Source organism: Symsagittifera roscoffensis, chromosome 5 (genome assembly GCF_963678635.1).
Source record: "Symsagittifera roscoffensis chromosome 5, txSymRosc1.1, whole genome shotgun sequence".
In the NCBI taxonomy this organism is placed as follows: domain Eukaryota; kingdom Metazoa; phylum Xenacoelomorpha; order Acoela; family Convolutidae; genus Symsagittifera; species Symsagittifera roscoffensis.
Genome location: NC_087066.1, coordinates 67,163,573 through 67,180,696, shown reverse-complemented (window position 1 = coordinate 67,180,696; position 17,124 = coordinate 67,163,573). Strand labels below are relative to the sequence as shown.

At 33.1% G+C, this 17,124-nt stretch overlaps 2 protein-coding genes across 4 annotated transcripts in view; both read left to right on the top strand.

Annotated features, from left to right (window-relative positions):
• The first annotated feature begins 4,707 nt into the window (after positions 1–4,707).
• The window catches only part of LOC134846529 (neuronal acetylcholine receptor subunit beta-3-like), a 74,385-nt gene continuing 61,968 nt past the window's right edge, over positions 4,708–17,124 (top strand). Inside the window, exons 1-9 of the mRNA XM_063863909.1 lie at positions 4,708–5,136; positions 8,201–8,364; positions 8,507–8,551; positions 8,977–9,086; positions 9,338–9,457; positions 9,751–9,855; positions 10,516–10,829; positions 11,231–11,337; positions 11,621–11,918. Coding sequence (XP_063719979.1) covers positions 5,097–5,136; positions 8,201–8,364; positions 8,507–8,551; positions 8,977–9,086; positions 9,338–9,457; positions 9,751–9,855; positions 10,516–10,829; positions 11,231–11,337; positions 11,621–11,918 — 1,303 coding nt within the window. The 5' untranslated portion in view covers positions 4,708–5,096. The remainder of the gene's footprint in view (positions 5,137–8,200; positions 8,365–8,506; positions 8,552–8,976; positions 9,087–9,337; positions 9,458–9,750; positions 9,856–10,515; positions 10,830–11,230; positions 11,338–11,620; positions 11,919–17,124) is intronic.
• LOC134846528 (jouberin-like) overlaps positions 16,522–17,124 on the top strand; it is a 439,624-nt gene continuing 439,021 nt past the window's right edge. For all 3 annotated transcript variants that reach the window (XM_063863907.1, XM_063863905.1, XM_063863908.1), the window contains exon 1: positions 16,522–16,533. The gene's annotated coding sequence lies outside the window, so the exon portion shown is untranslated. The remainder of the gene's footprint in view (positions 16,534–17,124) is intronic.

Genomic DNA, 17,124 nt, shown 5'->3' with positions numbered 1-17,124 from the left:
GAGACATACGAAGTTTTTTTGGTTAACTAGTTTTTTTGAAGATCTATTTTTGTCGACTTTTCGATGTTTTTTATGTTTGCGTTGTATCGCAGGTGGTGCTAAGCTCCTCTTTGCCTCTGTGTTGAATATTGTAGATATGAAAGACGCTGAAGCATGATTGTTTTCTAACGCTGAAAGTTATTAGTTCGCTCGCTAGTCTTCCGGTTTTTGCCCTAGATTGAACGTTCAAGTCACTCGAGTCTGAAATCGTTTATAGTGGCGTCGGACGCTTAAGTCTAATATAGGATCATATTAAACCTTCTCGGGATTTTCTTGGTTTCAAAAGAATTGCGATAGAATTTTTTGCGAGGTTAATTTTTGAATCAACTTTCTTCTAATCACTCAAAAAAAAAAACTTTTTACAAATCATTTTTCTAGGAGGTATTACCAAGTGTTATCCGCGTTGTTTTCTAAATTTTTTTCTTTCTAGCATTTTTTTTGAAAAATTCAGTTTGAGCACAGTTTGTTTTAATTAAATTGGAATTGTTAATTGGTTTGATCTGGTTTTTGGTCTCGGTAACCTAGTTTGTATCGTAAACCAAAAAGTGAAATATACATGTTAGTTTAATTCATTGAATTGGTCGTCTGTCCTAGTGTGTTTGGTTTTTTTGTATTTTTGTTGCAGTTGCTTCGTAATCACAATTTTATTTCAATGATTTAAAAAATTTAAGTTTACATCTAAGAATGACTGCTGTAAAATTTTTATAAAATTATGGTTCTGATTCAATTTTATGACAAAAAACGCCTTGATTATGAGGTTGGAACTTTTTTTAAGTTTTGCTCATGCAGTTTTAGAAGATTAGCTGAAGATGAGGCTAAGCACGATTTTTGATTATATTTACACGATAAAAATAGTTTGAACTGTCTACTCAATAACTGTATTTTCAAAATTTTGGGTTGCTGATAAAAAACTAGTTATACTAATTAGATCTTTGTAAAGGGCAACTATTTTGATTGAGTATCATTGTAATTTTCCGATCGTAAAACACTATAAAAGCATCTTTAAATAGTTTTCTTTCCCACAAAAAATTACTCTTTTTGAGTAATTTAGCCTCATTAAATCTGCAGAATCTAGTTCGCAAGGTTAACGTTCAATTTTTTTTGTTGTTTGAAAATTGAAATTCAGTATCGTTTTTTTTTTCAATCGAACCTAGGCTACAATATTTAACGATTTTACTAATGCTCTCTGTGTCAAGAAAAAGTAAGTTTTATCATGTTTACACTGTTGATTTAAATCATTAATACTATTCTGATTATGATTATGAGTTTTATGATGATAAGTATCATCAATCTTCACGAGAAAAAAGAATAGACATTTCAACGCAAATTCTCGAGCAATCAGAAATGAGGCATTTAGTTGAATAAAATTGTCACGGAAATTTTTTTGAACTTTGAAAATCATTTTTTGAAATATCACAAAACAAGAAGAAAAATTGAACAGAAATATTTTTCCTTTCCAGATCATATATCGCTAAACAGCAGATTGAACGCGTTGGTGGACTTTTTGGTATAATTTTATCTCCGTTTTTTGCAAAAATTTTGCCCATATTTTGATGCTGAATGCAATTTTTTTTCTTATTTCCTTACTAAATGATTTTTCTTTTGAATTATTCTCATTATTTATATGCTTATTTTTACAAAAATTATATTGATAGTTCATCAAAGACATAGTTTTGCTGCCGGATTTAATTTTTTAAGACCAACTGTTTTGTGCAACTGAAGCTAAATTAATTCACGTTTTTTTTAAGAAAAAACAAGGCTGAAACATTTTTTGTGAATATCAAAGAACAATAAGCACTCTAAAAGAAACGATTTAAAGCCAACATTTCTTTAACATATTTTAGATTATTTTTGAAACTTCTCATTGAGTTTTGTGTGCTGCACTGCATGAGAGTGTGGCAAACTTTTTTCATTCAAATATTACAAAAAATAATTACTGCACACGAATACAGATTGATAGAAATTTGGACTTTTCATCAGTGAAGAGTTTAGGAAAACCAATTAAAAACAATCTAATTAAAACTAATGATTATTAGCGATAAAAACTTTGTTTTAGTGCGTTTGTATATCACTTATTTCACTGAATTCACAAAGTTGGTATGTCCTACAATTCACTTGGAAAACATTTTGCAATTTCAACTGCTAAATAATAAAACAATTAACAAAATAAAACTGGTCGCAATGCTGTTTAAACGATGAACTCATCTGAGGTGATCATAGGTTAGTTAATTAAAAAACATTTATACCTTGGGCCAGGCCCCTGGTTTGGTTAACTAAGTAACCGATTCAAACAGACCCACAAAAAAGCATCAAAATCGAATAGTCTTCATAAGTTTTTTTTTAGCAAAATCAAAACATTTTTTCAAAATTATTTTTATAGCAGTTACTGATCAATATAAAGCCGCCTTGAAAACAACACACAAAGCCAATAAATTTCTAGTGCTAAATTATTCACAAAACGAACATATTTTGATTTTTCAAACTCGTTGCTTGGGGGTGAGGCAACATTCACCAGCCCGGAAAGTTCGATAATCGGAATCTTAATCAGTAATGCATCGAAATCTTAACCAGGGCTCAAAAGTGGTTCTCCGCGAAGAGCTGAACAGCTCGTATTTTGCTTTCTTCCCTTGTGGTTAAAATTTCCTTGGTCTATAAGGTATTACGCTGACTTGAAGCAAAGATAAATGAAAAATTCAAACAGTCTTATTAGTATATCAGTCCAAAGTTTCTTGCATAACTTCAATCGTGAAATTTTTCATATAACCAAAATCATATTTTCTTGCTTAACTGCAAGTAAAAATATTTATCTGACCGATATCAAATTTAAGTTAATCAACGGTCACACTCATTCAGGTTAGTGTCCGACTTCAAAAAAAAATCGCAACTTTTTGCAACTTATTCTTTTCTGAATAGAAAGAATTATATAGAAGTGTCTTTTAAGACCAAAACAACTGTTCATGCTAACCCGCACTGACAAAACTGGATTAGGATCAATTTTAAGATGAAAAAAGTACAATGATTAAATTTAGATCGATTGCAGTATGGAAAAAAACAAAGGTTAAATAAAAAAGATTAAGATTGGCTTAGATCGATTTAAAATTATTTTAATTTGATCTTAAACCCCAGATAAAAAATTGATCCCAATCGAGTTTAAATCATTTTTCAAATCCTAGATTGTTTTTGTTTTTAAGGGGAATAAAACAAATTTAAATTGATTTAAAGAGATACTTTTTATTCGAGTTTCATCAGTTTTGAGTTTTTATTGCATTTAGTCATTGCCCATCAATTTTAATTTTACATTCATAGCGTATTGTAGTTTAAAAACGACCAAATAAAAAGAACGAAATATCTATAAATTTCAATGATTTCCTTGCATATTTTGATTACAAAACTGGTCTATATTGACCATTTTCTTGATTCGTTTCATAAGTTTTTGCTGAAAGTCTGATTTACATTCATGATTTACTTTGATTTAGTTGCATATTATTGAGATCAAAAGTTAATTTTTTTCACCCTTTTTGGTTTGTTACATAGGATTTTACCCATACTCTGATTTACAAAGATTTTCTATGACTTCAATGCATATTTTGAGCTTAAAATCTAATTTATGTGGATCATTTTATTGAATTCTATAATATCTGGCACGTGTGTTTATATTTAGAAAAAATCGAGGATAAAATATTTCAAATCTTTTTCTGAAGAGTATGTTTAAAAATTGAGTTTAGTGAGTCTGAAAATCCATCCAAATCGATTTAAATTGATTTTTTAGACACTTAAATCGATCCAAACTTTTCAAAAAAGATGGCTTTAAACTGATTTAAAATCCATTTAAGTTCAGAAAATGTACATTGTTAGTCGATTTGGATCGATTTAAAATCAATTTAAAATCAATTTAAATCGATCCGCAGCCATTTTTGTCAGTGCGGGAATTTTTATCGTCGTTTTCAAGTAACGTAAAATTCAATTGTTAATTGATCATCCAGTCAGCAAGACAATTCGAACCAAAGCTAATTCACTCGTGCTATGAGTGCAAAAGTTTTCTCATAGAAGCAGAAGAACTGATGTAACTGAAGTACTGAAACTGCGCAAAGAAAAAGATGAACATTGAAAAATATATTTAAGGTTTCATTTTTTGGTCCAAATTGCAATTTATATTGCAATTTATATAGCAGTATCATGCTCTTTTTCTTGGAAGTCCTTCCATTTTGTTGAACTTCTTTGCGTAGCCTATGATTTTGCCAGCAACCGCGGTTATTGAACTGTTTTGCCCACTTTGATTTACTTGTTTTAGAAAACAAACTTTTGTTTTGGTGAAATATTAGTTGTTTTTACCCCTGTACACCAGTTTGTATTGCATGTACTTGACAGTTGCATTTACTCTTAGATTTAAAATGACTGGCAAAAACTATCTTCTAGAAGAAGTGGCAACTTTTCCAAGTTGGAAACTCACTTCAAACAATTTGTAACTGGATTATTTTCCAGAAGTTTAAGACTACAAAAGCATAACATGTTGGGGCGAATTGGACTGTTTCCAGAGGCTTATAGTCGGACAGTTTCGACGTTTGAGGAGTTAACTGGAATTAAGTTTAGCAATACGTTTTATGCACTATTTATGGGAGTCTATTTGGTTTTAAAGGAGCAAAAGAGCTCTTGGAATTAAGGAGATCCCTTTTTGTTTACCAGTTCAGCTTAACTGGGAAAGGCATATTGGTTGTTTTATGGTATGTGCGTCTCCTGTCCTCCAAACTTTAACTAGATTAAAACTGTGTTTTAGATACCCGTTTTTACAACTTCATGTTTTCATTTCGAATTATCTCAAACTTATTTATTGCTGCTTAGCACTGGTGGTATAAAGTAGTTCCATTGATTACTTTTTGAGACGACGTGACAACAAAAATCTCTAACTAATAATCCTCAAATTGTACGGCAAACACAAAACTTCTGACCCTTTTTAAACAACTCTTTTTTATTTATCTCTAAATCTTCTTATTTATTTCTAATAATTGGAAGATTAGTTAGCTTACTTTTCATCACAATTTATCAAAACACTTTTGATTATGTTACTCCAACAATTTATTTTCGCTGTAGCACAAATAGGTATGTTTTTCACTTGTAACATGTTCCCTGTCACAAATCCGCTGAAAACTCGATCTACTATTTTAAAGCTGCAGTTCTGCCTTAGAATTTGGAATTTAAATGAAACAGCTGCATTAAAAAACCTATCAAACTAACACTTTTCACTTATAACTGGAATTCCTGAAAATGTACCTTTCTGATAAAATAATGCTTCTGCGTAGCGTGACTCATCTGTCAGTTTTCCGACAAAATTTGAGCTGCTTAAGTATAATCGGTGCAGTTTTTTTTCAATATAAACATGCCCCGGCATTTTTTTAATAAGGAACTGCTACCAATCATCTGTTACCAAAATCCAAAATATATATCCAATATCATGCTCAATTTCGAATTTTGAGTAACCCGTCGTACTCCTGGCTGACTGACCCGGAATTTCAAGTCAAATGTCTCTTGGAGATAATTTCGACTTAAACAAGTTTTCAACTACTTTTTACGATCGAATCACTGAATCAAACTTTCAATTTAAATCTTCTAAAAAGTTTTGCTTCGAGTTTGAAATTTTCTTAAACTGAAACGGCCACTTTTAACTTCTGTTTTTTTGTCTCTTTACGAAAAACGATCACAGGTGAAATATCTTTTCCAATTTGAGCTCAAGACAACAATACTTTTAAATAGTATAAAACAATTTTTTCAAAAATGGCTAGTTAAAAAGTCAAAATTTGTCTAATGAAAAAAAAACCCATCCCGAGCACAAATATTCCGTTACTTTCGTATCGAAAGTCGGATCAATAAGCATAACCTATAACTCGATTTTAAAAATAGAAATCTTTCTAACACAACAAAGATATCAATAGATGTTGCACACGTCAGATCTTTTCTGCATGTTTTAAGAGACGACCTTTTTGAAGATAATAGAGACACAGTTAAAAAAATTTTGGCAGAGTCATCATTGTTTGCGATTTAGATTTTATCTATGTTATCTATTTGAACTTTAGAGTACAATAAAACGCAAATTTTCTGTAAATTAGTTTAAAAAAAGACGTCAGTTGACATGTTTCTAACGATCTTGTGACGTGTCTCAACCTGGTTCTGACTATAAAATTTTCAAAAAATGTATTGAAAAACATTTGCACAACCTGCCTGAAAAAAAAACTTTTCGGTTTTTCTTTGTCGTTTTGTATTTGACATCGCATGCTTGTGACACGATGTTAGAACTATTTCAAAAATTTTATCGTTTTTGCCAGTTTCCTTTTTTTAAAACGAAACCAGTAATTTTCGGATCACAATTGAATCATTTAGCTGAGTTGCATTTCTTTCAATACCGATAGTTATTTTAAACGTTTTTTTTCTAGTCTGTGCGGGACAAAAAAGTTTTTAAAAGAAGAATTTTCCCTATCTCTGAAAATTTTTATACAACGAATTAGTGTTTTATGGGCTCACTGCTGTGTACTTTTTTTCACTGCTCTGTATATTTCTTAAGCAGGACTAAAAACTTAAAATAATGGATTTATAGTCTTATTTTAGAACTTTTAATTTCAGCAGAAACTTGAATTATTGTTAAACAGAAACGCAATAATCATAAAAATATTCAGAAATACGGATAACTGAAGATATCATTCAAACGATACGAAGACGAACTGTTTTAAGTTAACCGCATTTAAACCAATCATCAAAAAAATCAATCATAAAACAAAATGATACCATTTTCAGTAACTTATATGTCTTTTTTGCCAATTTTTTCATAAGAAGAATTCAGTGATCTTCAAATTATTCAAACTTTCATTACTTTCCTTTTTCAAACCAACAAAAACAAAAAAATGATTTGAAAAATAACATGCGTGATAAATTTTTTGATATTAATCTAGATATTTCAAAAGATGTGGAACACGTCAAAAATTTTCTGCATACTTTAGGATACAATTTTGTTCAAGGGAATAGGGACATGGTTAATATATTTTGGCGAAGTCAGCGTTGTTTTCTGCTATTTTTGTTCTTCTTGATGTTCTACATGATCTGTTTGTATTTTAAAAGAAATCGCAATAATGGACATCGCAAAAAATGTAAATTAGTCGAAAAGAGATGACACATAACAAGTCAAGCAATCTATTGACGTAACTCATACTGATAATGATGATAAGAATCTCATGAAGATTAGGCAGAAGCATTTGTACAACCTGCATGGAAACAAACTCAGTTTATTTATGTTGATAATTTTATTTAGTTATTTTGATTGTACTTGTGTGCAAGACGATTTCCCAAAAAAAATTAATTCTGTGCCTTTCTGATTCTTTTTTCAAATGTTTTTTGAAAATCCCGCAAATAAGAGACGAAAAACTTAAAAAGCTCTACGATAGAATTGATTTCTTGTTTGTTTCTATCATATGAGTCCCGAAAGTATTATCATTACTTTCGCCATGATTTACAATTAGTTAACCTTTGACTAAAAACTTTCTAGTCTAGCTTTGTACAAAATTTCGAAATTCTGAGTGACGAAAGTATTAATGTTTCATACATATATTATCCGAGTATCTGCGCAGGGGCGGATCTAGGATTTTGTTGAGGGAGGGAGGGGGGGGGGGCGAATTTTTTTGAAAATTTTAAAAAGTTTTGACAACTTTTTGTTAAAGGTCGACCTAATTGATTTTCCTAAAGACCATGAAGACCCTATTTTGACCAAATTTTCTGCGCCGCAGGCATAGTCTTTGAAAGCAAGTCATAATTGGCGTTTTCAGGCCCTTTTTAGAAAATGCAAAATGACTCGATTTCATACTACGGAGCTGCTGTAGGTTGATGGTGGGTTATTTGAGTTGAAGGGGCCAGCCGAAACTATTTGGAGCCCGAAAGATCAGTTGGGTCAAATGTCAAGAAGGGATTATGAGTGTTCCATCCATAAGCGTTAATTTTTTCCACTGTTAATTTAGGGTCCAAAATAAATTGGAAGAGCATCTACTGGTAGCTGGAAATCATTTGTTGAAGCACAAGTAGTAAATGCAAACTCTGGTAGACTTTAGTAACCTTTTCCTGTTGTTCTCCGGGTGAATACAGGATTTTGTTTCCTTTTTGTAATGAAGGCGTCTCTGTCTTTTAGGTTTTGCCTATTCGAAAGTGGACAAATCTGCTGCTCAATTGGTGTCTGATGAATTATACAGTGAGCTAGCAGATGGCTACAACAAGTACTATCGTCCCCTCAGAAACCAACGGAAGACACTCCAAGTCACCTACGGGTTCGCACTCAACCAGCTGATCGAAGTAGTAAGTGAAGTAATCTATAAATTGTGAAATAGGCTTCAAAAAAACTGGAACTGACAGAAATAAAAATTCAAACATATTCGCTTTTCTTAACCAAAAAGATAATTAGCTTTTTTGTCAAAAATGAGCAAGGTTTTTTTTTCAGGATGTGAAGCATGAAAAGATTGTGGTTCTGATTTGGCAACGAAGTGTAAGTAATAAGTGATGACTTGAAAGTTTATTGATTTCTCACGATTGACAGAAAACTAATCTCAGAGGCTTGACTAATTTCAGAGAATTATTTCTCAAATAGAATCTATATTTGAATATTAAAACTCTCTGTCCAATTTTTCACAGTTAGCCTTATGACTTATTATTTATAAGTAAAAGAAGCGAAGGTCTGCGTATATCAGCCTTAAAATCGATGGTTTGAGGCCCGCAATGATCTGTGCCCGTTGCCTGCGAGTAAGGCTATAATTATCAGGCCAGAAAACGAACCCAAGAAATTGCACACAGTAATCAAACACAAGGGCTCACGAATGGGTTTTCATATAGAGTTGAAGATTTCGTATGTGGATCATTTCCCTCGTAGATGAGTAATCCTAACCGTAAATACCTAATTGTGTCTATTGTTAGTCGTGGGTGGATGAGTTCCTGTCGTGGAATCCCGAGGACTATGATGGAATTGAGGTGTTGAGATATGACCCCGTGGAAGTGTGGCTGCCAGATGTCATCATACAGAACAGGTGCTGTGAATTTTACTCTACAGATACTGCACCACCAGTCATTCAGAATTAACATATACAAAAACATACAACAAGAAATGTAAAACAAATTTTTTCCAAACTCCTGAAAATATAAAAGTTATCTGTACTGCAATATATTGCGACTTGGGAACATACAAAAAAACAACATCAGACTGTCTCGTGGCATCTCCATAGTTTTCTAACTTATTTGGTAAAGCTGATTGATGAATCCTATCTTTTCTACTTTGTAGTGTGGGTGAGTTTGAGCCGATTCGGGAGGTGACGGTGCTGCCTCTGATGGTGTTCTACAATGGAACTGTGGTGTGGAACCAGCCCCTGGTCAAACAGGTCACATGTCGCATGAACGTCCTGTGAGTCACTTCACTGTCGTTGACATCTGTATAAACTCCGCTGTATCTAAGGTTCAGTTGAGATCAAAATCCACAAAACATAACTGACCATAGCTTAATCGAATGCTGTCTAGACGCATAATCAGATGTCGAATTCTATTTTTCCGAAGAAAACTCGTTTAAATTTTATAATTTAGCGTTAATTGTCGAATTAACTTCGCTACCAGGCACCGACTTAGCCTTAAAACGGGCGATTAGATTCGCGGCGTCCTCTTTCGTTCCATATGAGCCAGATTGATTGTTTGTTGTTACAGCCACTTTCCTTATGACACGCAGCTGTGTCACTTCATAGTGGGTTCATGGACCCATGGCATGGACGAGATAGATGTGCAGATCAACTCAGACACCATCGACAGAAGGTAGAGACTGACAGAGTTCTTATCCTGCTCCTTTTAAATTTCAATGCAGGTTTTTGCAACCATTGAGTAATGGCAACCAAAGAACGATGCAAATTTTATACGGTGCCCTGCAGGTACAGATAAGGGGGGGGGGGTGGTGCACGCCCCCTCTTTCAGGGATCTTTGATATTATTTAAAGACAACCATTTTCGCCCGAAAAGCCCTAATTTTTTCTAAAGACGCCTTGGGCGCCAATATATACTAATTTGAAAGAGAGCGCTCGCCAAAAAAAAAACACGATCAATATTTTTTTGGTCCTTTCTCGAGAAAGCCAGCTTCTGGTGCCTTGGTCACTTGTATACATTTACGATAATAATTGTTGTCGTATCCGTATCCATAAATAGATTTAAATGATAAAAACGTGTGCCAAAAAGTGTCATTCTAGAGAAATGGGTCAAAACAAAAACCACATTGACAAAGCGCTTCAAACAACCGTCTTGTCAAAAAAGCTTGGAACATTTCTGGTTCTTGAATCATCAAGAAATATCGAAATCAGCAAAGCAGTTTTTTTTTGGATTTTTTATCGATTATTCTTATATCATAAAATGACGAGAAAGAGTAAACTGATTTATTGATACAAACGATGCAATTTTTCGTAAGTTAGGCTTGAGCTGAATTTAGTAACTACATAGACCACAACCAGTGGAGTTGGCTGAGGAGCAGTGCCAAAAGATGCGAGCACAAGTTCGACAACGTCGGCCGATTCTCATACCTCGACTATTACATCATCCTGGAACGGAAGAGCCAGTTCTACGAGATGAATCTAGTCATACCCACTGGACTTATATCGGGTCTGGCATTCGTGGCCTTTCTCTTGCCCTCCGACTCGGGCGAGAAAGTGGGATTCGGAATCACTGTGTTTCTGTCGTTGTGTGTCAATTTGCTCATCATTTCGGAGTTCATACCTGCGTCTTCTAAAAGCTTCCCAATCATAGGTTAGATCATTTTTGATCAATTGTGAAATTCCGAACTTTTATTAAAAAGTGCAATTCTTTGGTTTATCTTTGCGGCCAAGTCACGATGAAACCAATCGTTTGCAAAATATTTGAAGAAGTGCTCGTTGCTTGAGGGTGAGGCATCATTACCCAGCCCAAAAAAATAACCAAAAAAGTTGCATGTAGTTCTTAAGCAGGGGCACAACAGCGGTTCGCCGTGATGAGCTGTACAGCTTGTATGTTGGTCCTTTCCCTCGTGGATAATTGGTCTTAACTTAACTTAATTTAAGATCGATCATTTGTTACTTCAAGTTTTTAGTAGCCAATTTACCTACACTATAGCAGTCAGGTTTGTCCCTAAAACACTGGTAATGACTACAATTAAGTGCATATATTTCCAGGAAAGTACTACCTGCTGTGTATAGTGATAGTGGCCCTGTCTCTCATCATCACTACCCTAGTCCTCACCCTCCATCACCACGCCACTGTCAAACCAGTGCCGGAAAAGGTGAGCTAGCACCGTCTTGAGCTGCTATTATGCAGTAGATAAAAAACGCTTTTTTCTATTTTATACCTATATCCCTGCTTTCATGGTCTCGTCTCGTAATTTTGGTTGAGCTATTCATTATCAAGTTCAGTTTACAAGTTATTAGTTAGAACAAAAATTGAAAACAACATTTTTTTTACTTAAGTTAATTACATCTCATTTCATGGCTATTTTGCGCTGTTAGCTTACTCAGTTCAGTTTTGTAAATTGAGAAGAGATTTAAAAATTAATCTTCGGTTTGAAGATAGCGCGCATCTTCTTCGACTGGATCGGACCCTGGATCGGATTCCCATCGCGGATGTTGAAGAGACGCAACGACAGACAACTGACACAGGAACAGATAGACCAAGAGGCAGAGGACGAGGACAACAAGCTCACCCAACTCATAGATGAGATCATGCAGCAGTACAGCACCGGGTTGGATCCCTCTTTGAATTCGTCGCCTGCTTCCAATACTAACTCGGTCGTCTCTCCTCTTGGCTCGGACCCCGAGAAGGCAAAACAGCTGCTTAAAGGGCTGAAAAAAATGTCCAAGTCCAAAGGTCAGTAGTCTACTCTCACCAAAAAACTACCCTTAAGTTTACCAAAAACCGAATTAATAAAACTTTAATTTTATCTAACAAATAATTTTTGTTCAAGGGTTTTACTTTTTTTCGAGAGCCGGTTACTAAAGGGTACAAATTTTGAAAATATTTCATTGGCTCAATATATTGTCTAGAAAAACTTCAACATGTTTCGTTTGATCAATACTTTCCAATATTTTTCATTATTGTTCCGACTTTTTATTTATGCTCGGTGTGGTTTTTTTTATTCAGTCAATTTTCACCGATCAAAATAAAAATTTGCAACAAAAATTTTTATACCCCCCATTGAAGATATCGACTTCCTGAGTTCAAATTTTAAATGATATTTCACCTCCGATAATTTTTTGTAAAGTTCTGGGGGTTTGAAAATTGCCAAAATTGCCATATTCTGGTCTAAATTATGTGCGTTTTGAAGAGCATTCATGATGCTGAGATAGTAACGCGAGTTATTTACGCGTGGCGAATTATCCCGCACAACAAAATCGTTCCAAATTGAATTGAGGCTAGCTAATTGGTCGTATTAACTTGGTAAGACTCAGAATTTTACACATGGATATTGTTCAAAACGTCTAGGTTTTCAATGATTTCTTTTACCAAAAACTACTCGATATAAATTAAGGGACACTCGGAACATTCAGGGCCTTGCCCTGATATACGAGCAGTCTTGTTGTCTTGGCTCCGATTTCCTCGGCTTTCAAAATGTTATTTGGCAAATCACTTACCTATATTGAGAACAGTAATGGCTCCAAAACATAACGATGTGGAACCTACTGTTCGAATAAGTTTAAAATAGAACAAGACTGCTCGTATCAGGGCGAAGCAAAAGAACGGTTGAAAAAAAGCAAACTGGCTTTGAAGGTAGATAAAACTAAAACAGTTCGATCACAAAACGGAATGAAAAACAGCTAATTAATTAAAATGAAACAACGAACACATAAAATAGAGCAAAAAAAACTGTTATCAAATATCTGGTTATCTCGATAATAATTTTGAATTCAAATATCACATGGAACATGGAAGTTGTTTTTACTAAGCTTTATAAATTATGTGGAATCTCGTTTACCAACTGCGTGAGAGTTGAAGTAAACTGCAACTGAACCAGTTTTACCAATTATATGTTAAGTCTGTTGTTCAGTATGGTGGGTTATAAAACGGGTCAACTTTCAAACCAAATCATGGAGAAATTTATCTCAAAGTCAACAGTTTATCATGAATCTCAACTATCCAGACAATTTTTTTAAAGGGGAACTTTGGAACAATAAAAGGTAAAAGAGCTTCATTTATACGAATTTTTAAAATTTTTCTGTAAAATTATGTGACTCTCAGCAAAATAGTCACATCCGACGAACTCTACATTTTACATCCTAGTCATAAGCGAGTAAAGAAATCAGTAATCAACTCTAATGAACGCCATTAGTTTTTGATTGTTACCAGAACTCGAAAACTCTATTACTGTCTCACAAATCTTTTTTGGACTTTTTAAAAAAAAAATTGCAAAACGACACAGAATCAGAATGAACAACTTGCTTCATAAGTTTCTGCAGGCCACAAAAAAGTAAATGAAGAGTTAAAAAATTTTATATTCTACCTCTTTTTCATAGTATCGGTTTTCTCCAATGCTTACATCTCACCAAAATTTTCTTATTAAGCTTTTCAAATTAAAAATTATAAAAAATTTCACCATCAGAAATTTCAAATTATAAAAAATTAACTAATTATAAAAATAGTCTTATAAATTAAGATTTAATAGTTTTCTAACAAAAACAACGATGACTTTTCACCATCTTCCCAATTAAAATCTTTTTTTTTTGCGCTCAGAGACGTCTAAAAATAGGCAGATTTTTTATAATGACGATCTACTAGACGGTTCTTTTAAGTGATTGTTTACATAATTTATATTGATCAATAAAAAGCTATCATATTTTATGATGATTATTTGGGCATATTTGCCATCAATTGCTGACAATTAAAGAAAATTAAACAAAAAGCCGAAAAAATAAAATAAAATGTATGCTTTAGAAAATATCAATAAACTTTTTGCACAAAATTTTTTTTTACACATAAAGAAGTTTGTGAAAGCAAAAAATGTCACGTGAAGTTTGTCAAATCAAAAAATTTGTTTTTTAGAATATCGAGTTGCATTAGTTTTAACCGCTCGAATTTAGAAAGCAACTGAAGATTTTTAAACTAATTTTTTTGTTACCGGGCCAAGTTTTGGAAAATTTTTGACGTCATTCAAATGACGAATAATAAGGTTTCAATTTGATACATCACTCAAACTATCCCAATGATCTCTTGTGGTATTTGATTTGAGTGGAAAATTTAAAAATATAAAACACAACCTACTACAGTTTTTCTTCGCATTTTCAATGATCGGATTTATTTACAAAAATGATTGATGTCTGGATAAGTGCACAATTTTGTGTCTGTATTTTCCTGGATTCCATAGACAAGTATTTAAACATGTCAGAAATTTGTCGGAACGACCAAAGGAATTGAAAGAACAAAAGAAGAACAAAGGGAGCGTCCTTGTTTCGGAAACCGCGTACAATGCACAAAACGCACAATTTGGCCTCGTAATGAGGTTTTCTCGAAAACGAAAAAAGTAGTCAAACAATTATTTAAGCTAAGAAATTTTTCTAGAGTGCAATTCAGTATAATTTTTCATTAAATTTTTTTTTCTTTATTATGTATTCTGATTTTTTGTATGGAATCAATTTAAAAAAAGGTTCAAGTTTTTATGAAATTTCTTAGATAAAACTACAAATCTCATTAGAAGCTGACACAAAATTTTTTCGAATAACTGTTCGAAAATTTCATCAATATTCGGTTTTTCCGAAAATCAACAGCAAAGACAGTTGAGATAAATTGAAAGACTTTATTAGCAGATCTCAAGTGTCATCAAAAGTTTTTTGCTTCAGTATACAAAGTTGACACGGACTAAGGCACACTTATATATGTTCAGCTGATGTTTTAGTAATTTTTTGCATCCACGCGAGAAATTACGCTACCGATGAAATGAAAGTTTTTTTTAGAAATTAAGGTGTAAACACGCTTGCGTTTATTAATTAAAACAACTTTTATTGAGCCACCAAGTTACCAAAAAACCACTTAATTAAGCTTGCTGTGAGTTATCAAAAAAAAATTTTGAATGAAAAATAAAAAGTCCGTGTAAACAAGATTTCCACTGAGCCAAGATGACAGTCGCAGCAACCCAATTGACAAATATAACTACTGTAAAATTTTTATGACTGTGTATTATCGCGTATTGGATTGAAATGAAAAGTTTTCTCTCATTAACCCTAGATGTTGCATAGGTTTTTTATTTAATCAGTTATAAATTATAAGAAAAAAATTTGGAAATTGGGCTTCAACGTTTGTAATTCTCTGCATCCTGTTCAATGGGGTGATTAAAACAGCGCGTTGTTTTGAATGATGGTTTTTTCAATAAAATACAAGATTATCAGCGATGGATTTAAATCAAGTTTTTTGCTGCGCTAACGTTTATTCATTCTGGTACCTAAGATTTGCACTATTGACTTTTTTCCTGAAGCTCTAGTTGAGTCTTATAACGTTCTTCTCCTACAAAATCTCAAAAGGACAATCATATGAGCTCACAGCAACAATTTTTTGAAACTATAGCAATTCAAGACTGTTATTTGCGGTACATCATTTGAGATTTTCAACTCGTAACTATATGATTATTTTTCAAAAAAGGATCATTTTTCAAAAAAATGGCATTTTTCAGGGGGGATGATTTTCAAAAAAGAACATCAAAATTCTTTTTTAACTTTCTTTTGAAAATTCTTCAATTATTTTATTTTGAAATACTCAATAGAAAATAAAACGCAGTCGGATCATTCAGGGCTTCGCCTTTATACGAGCAGTCTTGTATGGATTGTTATAATCTTGTTTTTAACCTTGTATTCCCGGGTTGAACTTACACATATGCTCATTGCTGAATGAATCAGTGTGAATAAGTTTTTAGCAATGGCGTGTTTAATCGATGAATCAACTCTAAGAAGTGTAATTTTGCCATGAATAAATCACTGAACACCCAGCGATACAAATTTGTCAAAATTGAGAGTGCACAGATTGTAGTAATGCCAGTATTTTAACAGTCAGTAAGATGACGGTGGAGTAGAGTATACAAGTGTGACTGAAGATCTATAGACTTATTAGGTACTCGTTGATAGACTTGCATTATTCTGAAGAATAAAAAATCTGCTCTAGCTCATAGCTGGATTAGCAGATAGATTAGCTAATCAACGCTTTTTTATTTGTTAAAGTTTTGTGTCAAAATTCTACCCGGTAAATTTTTGGAAATAACCACAATAATTAATATTTTGAATCTGTATTACGTTGCAATAGTTTTTCAAAGTAAACACAAAGATTACATAATTTTTATTTCTGTGCACCAAATTGTGCGCGGCTTTCCAGTGAACAGTTTGGCCTCGTAATGTTTCAATTTTAGCCTGCTTAAATAGGAATCAAAATTTGACTTTTGAACCCTGAAGCGTATAAGCCGAGTAAATCAGACATGAAGTCTTTTTTAATATTTAACTTATTAAATTTAGTCTGAGAATCAGTCTACTGACAATAAATAAACAGTTTTATCAGACATTATAACCACCAACGAAATGACAGAGCTCTGAGCCGTCACAATTTTGCCCTCCGTATTATAGGAATTTGGATTTGATTATTTAATTAAACTTAGTGCCTTCGTCTAAACCTTCCGGCCCACCCACGCGCCCTAGTTTCAATTTTTTGATTATTTTTTCAATCCCGATGAACGTTTGCGGCTTAATAAATAATGAATTTATGTCTAAAATTATTCGGTTCAGCTTTGAAATTAAACTCAAAGGGGAAGTCTACTATTTCAAAATCTTCATCAAATGTCAATGCTAGACCCTCAAAAATAATTAGACTTTATCTCTCCTTTAAAAAACAAAGGCGCTGAGGGTGAAACCCTTACAAAATTTTTCTCTTCGGTAATTAAAGGCAAGCGTTCAGGGTAAGGTGATATGAGCCAAAAGGAAATAGTTGCTTCAATTTTTTAATCTTGACTTCCGTAAAAGATTCCTTGGTTCTCTAGACGGCTTAATGGACAAACGATGCTCTCCAGGGAAACCCGACCCATACATTAAATTTAGATGAGGCGGGT